Below are 16,678 nucleotides of genomic sequence, written 5' to 3' on the forward strand. Positions count from 1 at the left end.
GGAACTCCACTTGTTCCAGTTCTAAGAGGTGAATAAATACCAGAAAAGCTGGGGAACAACAATCACTAGTGTGCTCTGAACTGGGAGTGATAATAAACTGGATGAAAACCAGTAACCTGACATTCAGTTCAAAGAAAACTGAGTCATTGCTGGTCAACAATTTAATCAATTGTGGGTTATGGATGACAGCCTGTTTTGGATGGTGTTGCACTCCCTTTAAAATAACAGTTACAGATTGGAAGTACAGATGAAGGAACAGTACTTCTTCATGATATGTAGTTATTTTATCTTGTTTCTTCTGGTGAGCTGTTGGCTAATAGCTGCTTTTTTCAGTGAATAAGATCTGGTCAGTTATTAAAGCTTTGATCACATTGTAATGTTCTTTACATGGGGCTGCCCTTTAAGTCTATTCAGAAACATTTGTTAATACAGAATGGAGCAGCAAAACTGCTGGCTGCTCTAAGTTGTTGGTATCACATTTCACCAGTTTTAAAAGAATTTCTCTGTCTAGTTACTTGCTTCCAGGAATACTCAAGCCCTAATGCTCTGATACCAAGTATTTAAAGGTTATACTTCCATATAACCTATTTTTCAAGGATCCTTGGTATCAAGGACTGTTATGTACTGGATTGGATGAGTAACTTATTTTTGTTCTACTTACATGAAATACTCTCTAATGCTTAGTTCTTAAGTAGCAGCTCACTGAAGAAGACCCTCGACAATGAGACATTTATGATATGAAGTAATATCCAGGTTCCCAGCCACAGTTATAAAACTCAAAATGTTAAGTAACTTTTAAAGTCAACTTTAAAGTTAAGTAATTTATAAAGTCAAGCTATTTCTTATAGGAATGTTCATCCTAAGCATCAACATTATTGGATAGATGCGAAAAGATTGGCCCTTGAAGGACAGTCCTTCCTGGCCCCAAACCCCCAAAGGTTCCTCTAACTCATCCCCATGTGCTGCCAGAGATGCCACGGCCTCACTCTGGTCCCCCTGCTGGTCCAGCTGCGACTGCCTTCCCCATCTGGTACACACTGCCCAGCCCCAGCATGGCAGTTCCTCCTTCAGCCATGTTGTGCAGACATGGGAAGGCTGATGTGGCCCAGAAGTGAGTAGGATCAAGGCTGAAGCAGCACTGGTGAATGCTGCTTCTCATATGCACTCAACACAGGGAGGGAGAATGGGACTGAGAGGGACCTCTGGGAAGGAGAGCTCAGGAAAAGACAGCGAGTATATAGGAGGGGATAAGCAAGGTTGTCTAGGGGATAATGATGCTAGGACTATTTAGCTTGTCCTTCCTGTGGCTGGCTTGGAAAGAATTAATGGACACACTTTTGAACAGGAGTATAAAAGTGAAAAAAGTATAAAACTGTAAAACTAGTGGGTAAAAATATAAACCAAACCAGGGGTTGTTTGGTAGAAAAATAGGTGGTGAAGCTCATAAGATAACTCATTAGCATATGCCACCCCCCCACCAGCCAACAGCAACCCGACAAAAGAAAGGAGAGCCCTGGGTGAGCGAGGTCTGCTTGGGGTGGCTAGAGATCCAGCCAGCACAAGCAGGCCTCGCTCATCTGGGATTCTCCTTGGCTGCCCCCCTCCAGTCAAAAGGCCAGCAAGCCACTTGCCACCCCAAATCACATAAGAAGTGGAGAAAGGGTGGCGTGGGCTTTTCCAGGGGTTAATGATGGCTGCTGAGGGTGTGGCAAAGCTCCTGGTGGGTGGCTGGCTGCCTGCCTGCTCTCCTAATCCAGGGATTGTTATGCAACTGCACCAACTATTCAATGGACAAGGCAGGTGGGGAGGAGGAGAGGGAACCCTCAGAAAAGTTCAAGAGCTGTGCTCCTGTGAGCTCCTGCTGAATTCAAGGCCTGAACCAAACCACACAACAGTCTGAGATAAGAATCAACATTCCTAAAGGAAATTGCCCACCAGAACTTAAAGATTCTTTCAGTCTTCATATTGCAATGGAACTGTAGGAATTGCTGTATAAAAACGCTCTCACACAGATTGAAGTTACCTTCCATATGGTCTAAGTTTAGAGTGCTTATCATTTGAAAAATGCATTTGAGCAAGTACTCATATATTCTAATAGTGACATTGGCCAAATCTGAGGATACAAATTTGGAGACTGAATCCATGAATGGACAAGACAGATTTTTTGGCATGCCTGAACAACACCTCAGGTTTGCAGAATAATCTAACTGTAAAAAAATACATTGGGTGTTTGTGTAACCGCCCCCCCCCCGCCCCCCCAAAAAAGTTAACAGGAGCACCTGTAGCTTTAAGAAACAGATGCCTCAATGGCAGCTGCTAGGCAACCTCAACAGCCTTGGATTCTGTCAGTAAAGGGCAGGGAAGGAATAGGGTCCTTTCCAGGGTTGTTTTGATCTTTGAAGGGAGGACTCATTGTGGCCAGGCCAAGCAGGAACCACTTAGTGACTTGATACCACATGACTTGCATGGCTCACCTAGGTCCAGCTGCTTGTTAACATTCAACAGCTGCCACTCAACAAAAGCCAGTATGGTATAGTGGTTAGAGTTTCAGACTAGTACCTAGAATCCCCATTCTGCTCCAGAAACTCATTGGGTGACCTTGGGCCAGTTACACATTATCCTAATTTATCTCACAGGCAGGGCTAAGCTCAACCATTAAGAGCCCCTGGATGTCTCCTGGCAAGCTGCTGGTCTACCATCCAATCCTGGGCCAGCCAACTGTCTGACAGAAGGACTGAACCCAACCCATACAAGCCCTGTGCAAGGTGGGAGGTGGCACCCAGCCAGCATGAGGCATGCTGCACACTGGACAGGGTGAGGTAGATGGAAGCACCTGGCTCAGCCAAACCTCACATGACATCAAGATAACCTCTGTGTGAAGCGAGGCACAATGGTGGTACTCACCCTAGATGAGTCCTGCACAAGGCAAGGTGAGGCAGGCAGTAGGGCTTGGTACAGCCAAGTACTGCATAAAACATGGCAGCCAAGCCATGCCCAAGGCAAGGCTGGTGGCAGCTCATGACCTGACCAAGCCCTGCAAGAAACAAGGCATATGGTGGCACCCAGCTGAGTTCTGCACAAAGTCAGGCATGACAGTGCCTCACACTTGATGAAGTGAGGCAGATGGTGGGACCTGACTGGCTAAGCCCCTGAACAAGGTCAGGAAGACCGTGGCACATGGGTGAACCCCACACAAGAAACAAGGAAGATGGTAACACCTAGCTTGGCTGAGCTCCACACAAGGTGAGGCAGGGCAGATGGTGGTGTCTAGCTAAGTCCCACACAAGGAAAGGCAGACAGCAGCATCTGGTCCAGTTGAACCGCACATAAGATGAGCAAGTTTAGGCAAGAAACCGTGCCCCATGGGAGGCAAACCAAGGCAGATGGCATTGCCTGGTCAAGCTGTGCAAAGAGAAATAATGGTGGTGCCAGATGAGCCCAACACAAGGCAAAACAAGGCAGAGGGAAGTATCCAGCTGAGCCCCACATGAGGCAGAGTGTGGTACACAGCTCAGCCCAGTCAGGCCCCATGAGAGGTGAGGCAGGCACCCAGCACCACATAACTCTGGCATAGTTTTCCTGGGCAGAAGATGCTGGGGTAGGGTAAGATGGTAAGATGAATATGCAGAGAAGATAAAGATAGGTTGGCTGGTGGATGGGAAGGAGAGGAAGGAGGAAAAGGGAAGAGGTCATGGGGACTTTTAAGGAAGGGAAAGAAAGAAAAAAAGAAGTAGGGAAGAGGGACATTCACCCCACAAGTCCTTGTGGGTTCCCACTTGTCTTTCCTAGACAAGGAAGTCAGAATGTGACTAATAATCATCAAACGTATCCTATAGCTCAGTCAACTCTACCCAAGTAATTAAATAATGAAAGTACATACCAGTTCCTTTGTAAAATTTGGTACAGTTACCACATTCAATATCCTCTTTCCTCACATCAAACTGTGGCAAAGAAATTTGGTCCAGTTGAACAGCATCACTGGATTGCCAGTTAAACTGCAAGTCATCAGTAGTATAACCAACTATATATTTGAAAAAGGATAAAGAGGAATAAATTTTTAGAAAGTATTAACCAGAGCACAGTGAAAAAAATATTTTTGCTCATAATATTTGTTCAATGATTTGTGGGAATGTTTTAAAAATCACATCAGTGGTTTTCATTCAAAACGACCATGAACAGAGTGGAGCTCATGGAATGGGTCTTTTGCGGAATGTTTCTTTCATGGGATGGGTCTTCCATCTGCAGCCTCCAGTGCTCCCAAAGTGCTGTTCCTGGGTTTTACAGGAACCCCAGGGAGAGCATTAGTCGCAATGTAGTAATTGGAAGTGGAAGGCTGGAATTGGCAGAAAGCCCCTCCATCTTCTGCTGGTGGATGTGCCTTCCCAAGGAGGACTATGGCCTGGACCAGCAGCAATTACAAATGCAAAATGAGATTAAAATTTCACTGCGGATTCATTAGCTTTGATTAGATGATTCCTTCTTATCTGTCCTAAATATTTTTTTTTCAAATAAACATTGGTCATAGAAGCTTGCACTGTCTAACTTTCAGCTAAGAGAAAGTGATCACCTATGGACTGCACATACTGCACAGGATACAAAGAACTGCAGAGGTTCACACAAGAGACTTGTGCTATTCTTGTGAATTTTTTGATTATCTGACTCTGAGTAGTTTTCCTGTGTGTCAGATCACAAAACCACTTTTGAAAGTCCCTAGTATTTCAACAGCAATTTGCCATGCTGTAGTGAAGAGGATGGGGCTCCTATTTGAGAAAACACCTCTACAGGCCACTTGAGGAGTTGCACCATGGGGGGGGTGAAGGTTGGAATCCTGGCCTCATTTTCCCTGTGTATCTGCAATCTCTTTACAGTCTTTGTTTTTCACTGATCTTAAATGTACATAGATGTAAATTCTACTGATTAATGCAAGGAAGCGATGCATGGGGTGGGGAATTCAGAGTGACAAAGTTTCAACGAGGCAAAAGATTTATTACAGAAATGTCTAAAAGAGGAAAAAAATCAATTACTTTATGAAACAATTTTGCATCTTGATGCTGTGGCATTCTGTAGGGCACATTTATTTATTTGGATCGGATTGAATTTTCAACCATCTTCTCCCGGCAAGCCAGGCTCAGAGCAGTGTACAGTGCAGTCATAAAACATCAATTAAGAACAGAAGGCAGGTGGAGATGGCACAAGAAAAAACAGTAACACCGCTATCTCATGGGAGGGGATGGAGGAAAAACTTGTTCAGTTTTTAGACATGAGAAGTAACTATTTTTATGCACAATCTGATTTACATACAGCTCTCCAACTGCATCTTGCAACGCTGCGTATCCATAGGAAACAAGGTCAAGTCCAACGGGCATGAGAGAGTAACGGATAATCTGGAAATGTAAACAGAATCCTTATAACATTTTGCTTTTGTGCTTACAAGTTTAGCAGCTCACTATGTATTGGTACAAAAATCAGATTCACATTCTGTTCTAATGCATAGTGCATTAAAATGTTCTAGCGAAGCTGAATTAATGTTTGTTTTAATAGTGCTTGTTCAGAATGTCAAGGGAGAGCAGAGGTCAGTCCCTGTGCTTGTCTTATGTACTGCAATGAGAAATTAAGCAATCCCTTTGGCAGAGATAGCCATGCCACTGTGCCAGCATTCTCCCAGTAGTAATTCTTAAAGCAAAAGAAATTCAGAGTCACCTCTGCAACCCCTTTCTGGTGGCCAGTTCAGTTCACTTTTGAGCTTCTCATGTACCTGGCGATGCTTGACTGAATTTTTACTTCTAATTTTCAGCATGAGTATCCACCTACTTAGTGCTGGTGAGCATAGGAGGTTGTTTTTCATGGTCTTAATGTATTTCAAAGGTTTATAAATGTTCCACTGCATCTCATTTATTTATGGAGTTAAAACAGTTGAATCCTTTAAGCTATCTATATCTAAACCATGAATTCTAATTATTAACATTTTCCAATGAGGCATACAACAAACCCAAAGAAAGTACATTTTGTATCTAAGACATTTAGCAACCACAAAAGAAATTATATGGAAATCTAATTATGGCAACATTTTCCCCTTTGGTGAGACCTTGTTTTAATTATATAACTTTCCCAGAATTTAATGAACCTGGCCAGGTATCTCACAAAAATCAGTACTTATTGGTCTTGATTCCTCTGGCAGGTTGACTCTCATGTTCATGGAAATCACCTATTGTTGGCTATTGTGTTACTGTAACCAGGGCTTTTTTTTGTAGCAGGAACTTCTTTGCATATTAGCCAATCCTGATATAGCCAATCCTCCTGGAGCTTACAATAGACCTTGTAATAAGAACCCTGTAAGCTCTTGGAGGATTGGCTCCATCAGGGGTGTATGACCTAATATGCAAAGGAGTTCGTGCTACAAAAAAGCCCTGATTGTAACTATTCACCTCCAGGATTTTCCTGTCTGGTGTTGCCATGGTAAAAGTCCTGTAGTGCAATACCAAGAAAAGTCACCCTTTCAAAGTCCGTCAATGTCAACAATGAATCTCTTATTAGGATTGCACTGAAATAGAATAATAGAGCTGGAAGGTACCTTCAGGGTCATCTAGTGCAACCCCATGTAGTGGTCTGGTATACTGCATGTAAACAGAGTACTGACTCCAGCTGTCCCTTGCTGCCACCACCAAACTTCCTGTCAGTAAAGGACATCAGATACCAGATCTCTCTCCCTCATTTCCTGCCCTTTACCTTGTACCATTCCATATGAGCTGTGTGCCACTGTTAATATTTGAGAATCTTTTACCTAATATGATATACCATAACACTGAATACCTTCCAAGCAGCACAATCTGGGACCACCACTGCACACACAAATGTGTGGCCAGTTCCATATCCAGCTTCAATACTTGACTGGAAGGGGCTTATGCCTTCAATCAAGTGGAGAGTCTAAAGGTCATCATACCATGTGAAATCAAGAGCCACACGTAACATTCAGGAAAGTGGAAACATTTCTTAGACCATATGACAAATGATCAACTTCCCTTCAACACAGCTGTTGATAAATTTCTCATTAGTTTCATTTAACTGTTAAGAACCATGCACTCCACACTCACTAAGTACTTCCAACAACTTCTATCTGTTCCAAGACAACAGTAACAATTTGCAATTGTAAGAAAAAAAATACCTCATGCTGACCAGGACATCTCCAGCACGGGATATAAAGAGAAGAATATTTTCTTGTGTTACATCATGGAAATTGGCATTCTTTTCATTTGCAAAGAACAGATCTGGCTTCCACAGACACTTAAACATGGTGGGATCCACTGTTAATGTATCCGATCCCCTCCAATCATTGGGCAGTTTAAGTCGAGGGTCATTCCACTTTTGTCTTAGAAAGATGTTGACTCTGTAATCCTGTTTGGAACACATACACATACATTACACTGGCAGGAAAACTACATTCTTCAAAATGATGTGTGCTAACCATTAAAAACTGACACCTTCCAGACATAAATGAAGATGCATAGGTCTAGAAAGCAATACCTTTGGGGCATTTCATATATCAGGGAATACCAAGAGTACACATTTTATTTATTTACAAAGTCCCTAAACTGCTAGGCATTATACAAAAAAATTAAAATGAAGTACACTCTGACTGCTTACAATCTAACTATATTATCTACAATACAACACTGATGCCTGGTATAATAAAGTAATGACAGTGCAGGCAATATTCAACAAAACATAGAGATTGGTGAATGATATAACAGAGAAAATGGTAAACTCCCTTTTCCATTTTGTGTGTCAGAATTAGGGCATCATTTCAACATATTGCATTTGAATGTTCCTCTACAATTCTACTTGCTATCATTTACAGCCACACAAGTGAGTGATCTTTGACCTAAGACTTCACATCTTTGTACCTGGACTTGAGAGTCAGGATATAGATGTAAAGTGGTTTGCTCATGTGCCAGTTGTGAAAACAATGAAATCAGGACACCCACACAGCACCAGGGTGCTCAGATACTCAGGGGACAGCCCAGGTAAGCACAAAAAACCATGTTTTTTTAAAAAAAAAAATAACTAGAAGAAAATGTACAAAATGGTTTGATGGCAACTGCTTATCCTCCAGGAGGCACAGAATATTAAGGGCGTTTTCGCACTGACCTTAATCGGCAGCGACGTCCCTCTTCACCGCGCAGGATCTGCGCGGATTTCGCACCAATTGCTGCGGAGCACCCGGAAGAGCCGCAAAGTCCCACGGCTTTTGCGGCACAAATGGAAACCGCCAAAAACCAGTTTCCATTTGTGCCGCAAAAGCCGTGGGACTTTGCGGCTCTTCCGGGTGCTCCGCAGCAATTGGTGCGAAATCCGCGCAGATCCTGCGCGGTGAAGAGGGACGTCGCTGCCGATTAAGGTCAGTGCGAAAACGCCCTATGAGTCAGCTCTGATCTAAACTTGGTGCTGGAGAAGCAAAAGTACTCACCTGCAGGGCTTTGCACGTGTGTAGCATCTCATTGAAACAGGTGCTTAATTAGCATGCCAGCAGAGCACCTGCAGAGGCTACAGGCCTCCAGGTGCTCACGAAGCACATGCAGCTGCTTTGCACAGGCAGAAGCCTGGTTTAAGCGAGATGATAAACAAATGCCAATCCCCACATGTAAGTGCTTTTGCTTACCAGACTCATGTTTAAGCTGGGATTCAGTTGAAGTCTATTCAGGGGAGGGGGAAAGTAACCTGCTCAAGTCCCTGAAAATATAGAGTCTTGGAGAGGGAGATTTGGGAAGGGGCCCAAACTTCCTCCTTCTTTGACTTTTGGGATCAAGCACACACACAAACCCAGCTTGTGGATATATAGTATATACACATGTAAAAATCAGGGAGACCTTAGCTAACAGTGAAAGGACAAAGACACTTGAGTACATGGATTAAAAGTGTTTAATAAGACAGGAAGAAAACTATGTTTCTTGGACAGAGAGAAAAACAGAAGATATACAAACAGCCTTTTTTGTGCCTGTGGGCTCCTTTGCAATTCTCACATGATGGTAGGTGCAACTACAAAATGGCTGCCATAGGAGGAGGAGTCATGCACACAGAGGAAGCCCAAATGCAGGAGAGAAGAGAGGTGATTTTTAAAAAATACACTGGGAAAGAGGAGGGCAGAGAATAAAACCAGCACTGTGGTGGCAGTTGCAATTGAAACAATGCTATTTTAATCTGCAAAACCAATCAGTTTTCCAATGGTAAATCAGAAGCCTTGCTGGTTAAAAGTCTGTGCTGGCGCCACCCATGTTCTAAAAACAGTGGGTGATCACTATGAAAGCTGCCAGAGGGCACCATAGTGCTCATGGGCACCATTTTGAAGACTCCTGATATCAGCTAATTCTCACGTCCCCCACCCCCCATTCTATACTCCTGTCTCTACAGTCAAACCTGGGTCTTAGGTTGACCAGCAATGGTTCTGTTCAGAAGGGATGATCCAGAAAGATGGCAGCAATCTACTTGGCAGTGGACTTACTTTCCCCCATCATAATTTTAGAAAGAGACATGCTGCTTTTTTTGCCCTCAGGCAAAGGTATCATTCCCTTGCTGAAATGAGGACCACATTTAAACAGCTTCCATGGTGCTAATAATATTATGTTCACAAGAGGGAGTGTTTTCAAGAGGATTGTTTCTGAGCCTCATTGTGACATAACTGGATTTACATTTAAAGTGTTGCGCACACGAGGCTACAACTAACTTTCCTCATCAGGAGGGGTTATATTTCCAGGGTGGTATTATTGAAAAATACACGCTTCCCCATAATCAACAATCTTTAAGAACTCTGGCACTAAGTTCAAATGTCCTTCTGTGTTTGAGTGCATGGGAACAGGTAGCCCCAGCAGTGTTGGATATATATTTTTAAGCTTGGAATTATTTCTAAGTTTATAGTATAACACGAATTATATTTTTTTCATTATCCTCCCTCCACACACACTCTTCAAGCACCTGCCATGCTCAGCCATAGCATCTAAATCTTGAATAGTTTATAGTATAACACGAATTATATTTTTTTCATTATCCTCCCTCCACACACACTCTTCAAGCACCTGCCATGCTCAGCCATAGCATCTAAATCGTGAATAAATCTTGAAGTCCCACACACAGCACCAGCATAATACAAACTTCTACCAGTGATGGAAATCTTAAGGAAGGTGAGTCATGTAGATGGTATTCTGAATATTACCAGTTTGGCATGACAGACACCACAACTGATTTTGTATTAGGTATTTTCCAGTTCTAAAAATAAACTTGCCATTTGGTAATGGAAGCATTCATGTCACACATTCAGAAACTTATTTTAGAAAAAAACACTTAAGGGGAAGGGATCAGTGCCTCAGATGGAGCTATCAGTAATAAGTACCGGAGAACATTGATTACAAGACATGTATAATATAATATAGATACAAAGAAGATAAATTTAATGGGAAATAAAAACTTTGCATATCAGGCTGTATCACAATTAACTACCTTGTTCCTATTTTGTTGTTAAATGTTATTTGACTAAAGTTTGAGGGATCTTGCAATTCATGTTCTAATTATTCTAATCGTCATATGATAACTTGGTTCCACAGATCAGCTATTCAGATAAACCCTTCCTGAAGGAATGCTTTACTCATCAATAGCAGAAGCAGGATAGTGTGTCATTCATGTGAATCCAAGCACTTTAAGTAGCATGAAATTCTGAAACTTGCATGTTAGAATTCCCATCCTTATGAGAATAGCCTTCTCAAGAAAAGCAGTTGTACACAATTATTAATCAACGCTCACAAATAATCTTTTTACACTATTCAGTATTACACATCTCAGTAGCATATTCACAATTTGCTGGCTTTGTTGGCAATCTATTATGTCCAAGGCAAGGATTCATTTGAACATATGTATGAGGTAGACACTGTCCATGACTCCTCAAGGAACAAAAAAGTGTTCAAAGGCATATGATCTGTTACTGGAGTTACATTTACTTACAGATATTTTCCAGTCTCGAGATCATAAGTAAGTCTTCCTTGCAAAAAAAAATGTGGTTCTCAATTCTTGTAAACTTCCTGGCTAGAAATGGATATATCAAGGAAACTTCAGTCCTCATCACTGGGGTCCCTGACAAGGGCTGAAGTTTCCTTGATACCCCAAGATTCCCACTTGGTTTCATGTATACCATCCAGGATCAACCCAGATATCACATTGGAGGAAATCACATGACTTGCCCACCTCCATAGTCTTCAAATGGTGGCCATGGCCTTAAGAATTTAGTTTCTCCATTATGTAACATTGCTTACCATAGTTGTTTCTTGTATTGATCCAAAGCTGTTAATGAAAATGTTAACTGCCACTTCAACTGGAATTCCTAAAATACACAAAAAGCAAGCAAAATAAAAAGTCTCAGAGCTGCCCCAGGATTTCCAATTTCCTTTTTCTTCTCCTTCCATATTTTAAAATATAAATAGATATACACTGTTGCGTTGCCTTACCATACTCTTAATAATTTTAGACCATTGTCATAATCCTACTGGAGCAAACACCTATTTATTGTAGTTGGCTGGGAAGGGAAAACCCTCTTCACTACACTCCTTCCATATTTTTTTTCCTGTTACATAGCAGTTCTTCCCATTAAGTATGCATGGCATATTTATCTAATTTAACCTAAGCAGGTCTACTCAGAATCCAGTGTTAAAAAACAGTGCAAACATAAAGAGTCTTATGGGTCAGGTTGCCAACTCTAATCTAGAGAATTCCAGATTTGGGGGCAGTTCCTGTACAGAGGGGTATTTGGGGAAGAAGAATTTCACCTAGAACCGACACACCATGCAGTCTGCCACTTTCTCCAGGGGAACTGATCTCTGGATCATTTACAATTCCAGGCAGAACTCCAGATTACCACCTGGAGCTTGGCAACCATATGGGTTTCATTTAAAGAAAGAGGAAGTGAAAATGAGACATGGATTTTTAAGCTGAAATAGTGGGAATGTAGAATATGGTGGCATCTTTACACAGTACACCAGTATGATAGCTAGAACCTTTACATAGCAGAGGTATGGATAAAAATGAAAGTGTGGGCTGGATACTGTAGATCCTTTCTGTTAGTGGTGCTGCTTTCTTTGAGTGTATAGAGCTCCCTGTGCCAGAATATTGTGTCACCATTAGCAGAACAGATCTCCAGGATTCAACCTCATATATGCTGACAGCAAAAATACATTTACAAGTGCAAGTAATCATATCTTCTCAAAGAGGAAAACTTAATTCTACGAAGTTAATTGTCTGACATTGTCAAGTTAACAAATGATTGACTGACTTAATTGATTGACTTTATAACTTACCCTATCATCTCAGTTTAAAGTGAATGAGATTTAAAATTATAGTAGGCTATCTTACTGCACAGTATGCATTAGACTTTCTTCACCTAGTCGTACTTTTGGGCATCAATATCTACCTGAATGAAAGAAACAGAACAGAGCTGGATGTAGTGCACATACACATGTTAGTAAAACATGAACAAACCTTTGAAATTTGGTCTTATCCTGGGATCGTAACTAACCAGAAGTCTATTCAAGATGTTGCTGGTGGAATTAGCAGGAACTCTTGCAAGATCTTCAGCTGACTGCTGTCTGTTTAAAATAAAGCATGCTTGTTATTTATAATAGAATTAAGCATCCTCATTTGTTCTGATATTCAGTCTCTCCAAATCTAACATAAACAGTGTTGGCTGCCCTTCCAACATATTTAAACAAAATAAATTATTTTCAAATTGTTTTAAGGTACAATCCTTTGGGCAGTTTATGCTTTCTAGACAGCTGTAAGTTCCTGACTAATAGTGCCATCCTAAAAAGAGTTCTTCTAAGTCCACTGGTGGAGGGGAAGTTTCTTAAATGTTCACTCCCCTCCTAATAATCTGCTGATGATATAAACCACACAATTAGGCTGTATGATAGGGAGGGTGGTGGAAACAAGACAGATAACGAGAGGCAGGTCTCTTGTATAATAAACAGCAGGCAAAAATAATTAGCCTAATGGACAGGGGGAAAGAATGGCTGGATGAAAAAGGGCAATGGGCAGTCTGTCAGTGAAATGATGTAAGATGCCCATAGTCTGACAAAGCACTGCCTAGGGCAGGGGTGGCCAACGGAAGCTCTCCAGATGTTTTTTGCCTACAACTCCCATCAGCCCCAGCCAGCATGGCCAATGGCTGCAGCTGATGGGAGTTGTAGGCAAAAAACATCTGGAGAGCTACTGTTGGCCACCCCTGACCTAGGGTATGTCTGTGTGGATGCTTCCAAGTTCCCATTAGTCAATAATTATATGCAAGATTTGAACCTGCTTCTCCTATGCATCACTGCATGGTTGATTCAGAAGATCCTGTATAGATTGCCCATGATGGGTTGAGACGTATGATGCTCCTAGATGCTAAACTATCGGAAGAGCCCATTTGCCCATAATATTGGCATAGAGTCCAAAAGCTCAATGAAAATTGCACTGATGTTAATATGTTATTGTTTTAAGCTTTCAGCACTCAACAGCTTTTAATAGTGGCCAACTCCAACAAAAATTCAATATAAAATAATTTTTTAAAAGCTGTGACAATTCTGTTAGCCCCCAAAGAAGGTGCCCCTATCCTTCATAATTTCTAATGGAGGGAATGCATTTAAATGTAGTCCCTTTAAATGTGATAGCCAGAACTCCCTTTGGAGTTCAATTATGCTTGTCACAACCTTGCTTCTGGCTTCACCCCAATGTCTCTTGGCTCCACCCCCAAAATTCCCAGATATTTCTTGAACTGGACCTGGCAACCCTAGTGGGTCACAACATAAATATAACAACAAAACGACATTTAAAATAGTAGTTAAGAGTCCAGATTAAAAACAGATGGTGAGACAATAACAGTCCAGCGTGCCATCTGTACTGAAGACCAGGCAGGTGGAGTTATGGTAGCAGTCCAGTTACAATTGATAGTGAAGGCTGCCACCTTTACCATAAGGCAATTTAAGGACAGTTTGGGTAGGAAGTGCCAGAATAAAAAAATGGATGCCTGCCAGATAGCTGAAAGCCTGGTGGAACAGTTCTGTTTTACAGGCCTGCAGAACTGTAACAAGTCCTGCAGAGCCCTGATTTCAATGGGAAGAATGTCCACCAGGTTGAGGCCAGGGCAGAAAAGGTCCTGCGGAGCACATATGGGGAGAAACAGTCCCGCACCCCTAGCTACATAAGGTTCTAGCTGCATAAGGTCTTGAAGGTTAGCACCAAGACCCTGAGCCAGACCCAGAACTCAGCTGGAATCCAGTACAACTGGCGCAGCACCAGCTGACATTGGAATCAGAAGGTGAACCACTGCATATTGCATCAGCTGGAGTTTCTGGATTCAAGGGCATCCCCACACAGAGCGAGTTACAGTAGTCTAACCTGGAAGTGACAGTTGCATGGATCACTGTAGCTAGGTCCCAGGGGGAGAGGTAAGTGAACTAAGTTGTCAAGCCTGTCAAAAATGGTAGAAGGCTGATTTGGCAACACTGGTGACACTGATTAATAATTTGTAGTCCCACCCTGCTCAAGGCCCTAAAGCCTTAGATGGAGAGATTTTGAGGGACTGGGAAGGGCTTCCAAATTGTTTCACTTCACAGGATTCCTCATGGCCCCCTGGCTTGTACCCGCCTGAAGGCCAGTCAGCCAATCAGCACAGGACCTGCTACAGACACATCTGAGAATGTCAGAACAGCTCTCAAGAATATACTCCCCCCCCCCCAGTTAAAGTAGGTGCTAATATTGGAGGTATTTCCATCCCTAAAATTATAAACCACTCTAACATTGTTGCCTGCAACATTAGTATAGCATATGATAACGCCAATTTCAGCAACATTGCAGTTAGTTTCAAAATTGTTCCCAATGCACTGAAGAAAATGAAATGTTTCTAATGTAAAGAAAGAGAGATATAATAGGAAAACAGTTTATTAAAAAATACCAGTTTATAAAAAACATACTTTTCAAGTGTTTTATTAAAGTACAACATGTAGCTTTTGAATATCTCAAGTGTTCCCCCTCAAGGTTAAATCAGTTTAACTGACATAATTTCTCTCAAGGAAACCTAGCAATTGTAGTGTTGTGCAGAGCTGTTAAGATTCTGACAGTCATTTTGAGTATCTTCCCAGAATTACAATTCCCAGAGCCCCTTGAAGAGCAGCCATGACAATTGAGAATAAGTTTGCAGTGTGCAGATGTCACAGTGTCATCAGCGTGGAGTGAACTGTACTGGCTCCTTCTCAATTTTTTATTGTTCTGTTAATGCTTTTCCTACAATCTAATGGTTTCATACATGTTTTTACGCAGTGTTTTTTTTTTTTTAAATCCGTAACTGACACAGTTCTTTCTACATTACCTGAAAAATATCTATTACCACAAAGCAATTGCACTGCAAAGCAATTGTATGGACTGGATCCTATAAGTCTATTCCAGTAATGGTGGCACTTTATCCAGGCAAAAAAAGCCTTCCTTTGTTGAAAGCTCTAGCTGTTTTGCAAGACATCAAGTGTACAAGACTGAACAGGTGGCAGAAGACTCAAAGATGTCTTACAGCCATGGCTGAAGCCATTGTGCATCTGCCCTTTTACTATCTGTCCTTGTATGTGCCAGTCCTTGACCACAAAATATGTGGCCAAATGAGGCCCAGTGCAGCTGAAGAAGACATTGATTGCTATCATCAGCCATTGTCTTTCCCTATATGCTTTTAGGGTTACCAACTTTAAGGTGAGGTCTAGAGTTCTTCTGGAATTAACAGTGATCTCTGGACTACAGAGATCAGTTTTCTTGAAGGATATGGCAATTTTGGATGGTGAACAGTATGGTATAACATATGGAATACCATATAATCTAGGAGAAATTGAAGTCTTACAGTGGCTACAGAGAGAGAATGCTCTCCAAACTCTGCCCTCCCCATGTGCCTCAACTGGAATGTGACATTAGAAGGTGACAGAATTCTGAGTGTTCCCAAGGAAAATTATTCAGAGAAATTGTGAAGCTTGGATAAAGCAGTTATACAAATGAGGCAGCTCAGACCGGTTGAACTTGTCATGGTTTGGACTTGGAGAAATATTATACACAAGAGATTAATCCTAGAAGTGGCCTGGTGCAGAAGATTTCCCAATTGCACAAGAGTGTATATTGATTTACATGTGAGAAAGATTTATTTGTTTATTGTGTGTGAAGACTCTGCTGCAGGATCAAGGTAAGTATATGTTTGTGTATTAAACTGTGAACTTCTACAACTTTGTATGGACTTACAGAAATCTTATATAAAGTGAGAGAATCTTTATAGCAAGTTGGTGTAAGGTGTGAGGTTCATTGGAGAACCAGCTTGGTGTAATGGTGAAGTGCGCTCTTTATCTGGGAGAACTGGGTTTGATTCCCCGCTCCTCCGCTTGCAGCTGCTGGAATGGTCTTTGGTCAGCTATAGCTCTGGCGGAGTTGTCCTTGAAAGGGCAGCTTCTAGGAGAGCTCTCTCAGCCACACTTGCCTCAGGGTGTTACCCCCATTTCCTAAATGGGTTTATACAGAGCCAAGCACCTGGGGCGAGTAGGAGTTCCTCGTTAGGTGACCAGACACGAATAGCGATTGTCAAGGGGAAGTGTTTCCGAGCTGGAAGTCTTCTTTAATGACCAGCACTCATATTGCATGGGAT

General features: G+C 41.9%; 1 protein-coding gene across 3 annotated transcripts in view; it reads right to left on the reverse strand.

The window, feature by feature from the left end:
• The window catches only part of GLRB (glycine receptor beta), a 64,031-nt gene that overhangs the window by 26,954 nt on the left and 20,399 nt on the right, over positions 1-16,678 (reverse strand). For all 3 annotated transcript variants that reach the window (XM_060246604.1, XM_060246601.1, XM_060246602.1), the window contains exons 3-7: positions 12,514-12,620; positions 11,295-11,362; positions 7,163-7,392; positions 5,302-5,384; positions 3,881-4,021 (exon numbers count right to left, since the gene is read on the reverse strand). In XM_060246604.1, coding sequence (XP_060102587.1) covers positions 3,881-4,021; positions 5,302-5,384; positions 7,163-7,392; positions 11,295-11,362; positions 12,514-12,620 — 629 coding nt within the window. The remainder of the gene's footprint in view (positions 1-3,880; positions 4,022-5,301; positions 5,385-7,162; positions 7,393-11,294; positions 11,363-12,513; positions 12,621-16,678) is intronic.

Source organism: Heteronotia binoei, chromosome 9 (genome assembly GCF_032191835.1).
Source record: "Heteronotia binoei isolate CCM8104 ecotype False Entrance Well chromosome 9, APGP_CSIRO_Hbin_v1, whole genome shotgun sequence".
In the NCBI taxonomy this organism is placed as follows: Eukaryota; Metazoa; Chordata; class Lepidosauria; order Squamata; family Gekkonidae; genus Heteronotia; species Heteronotia binoei.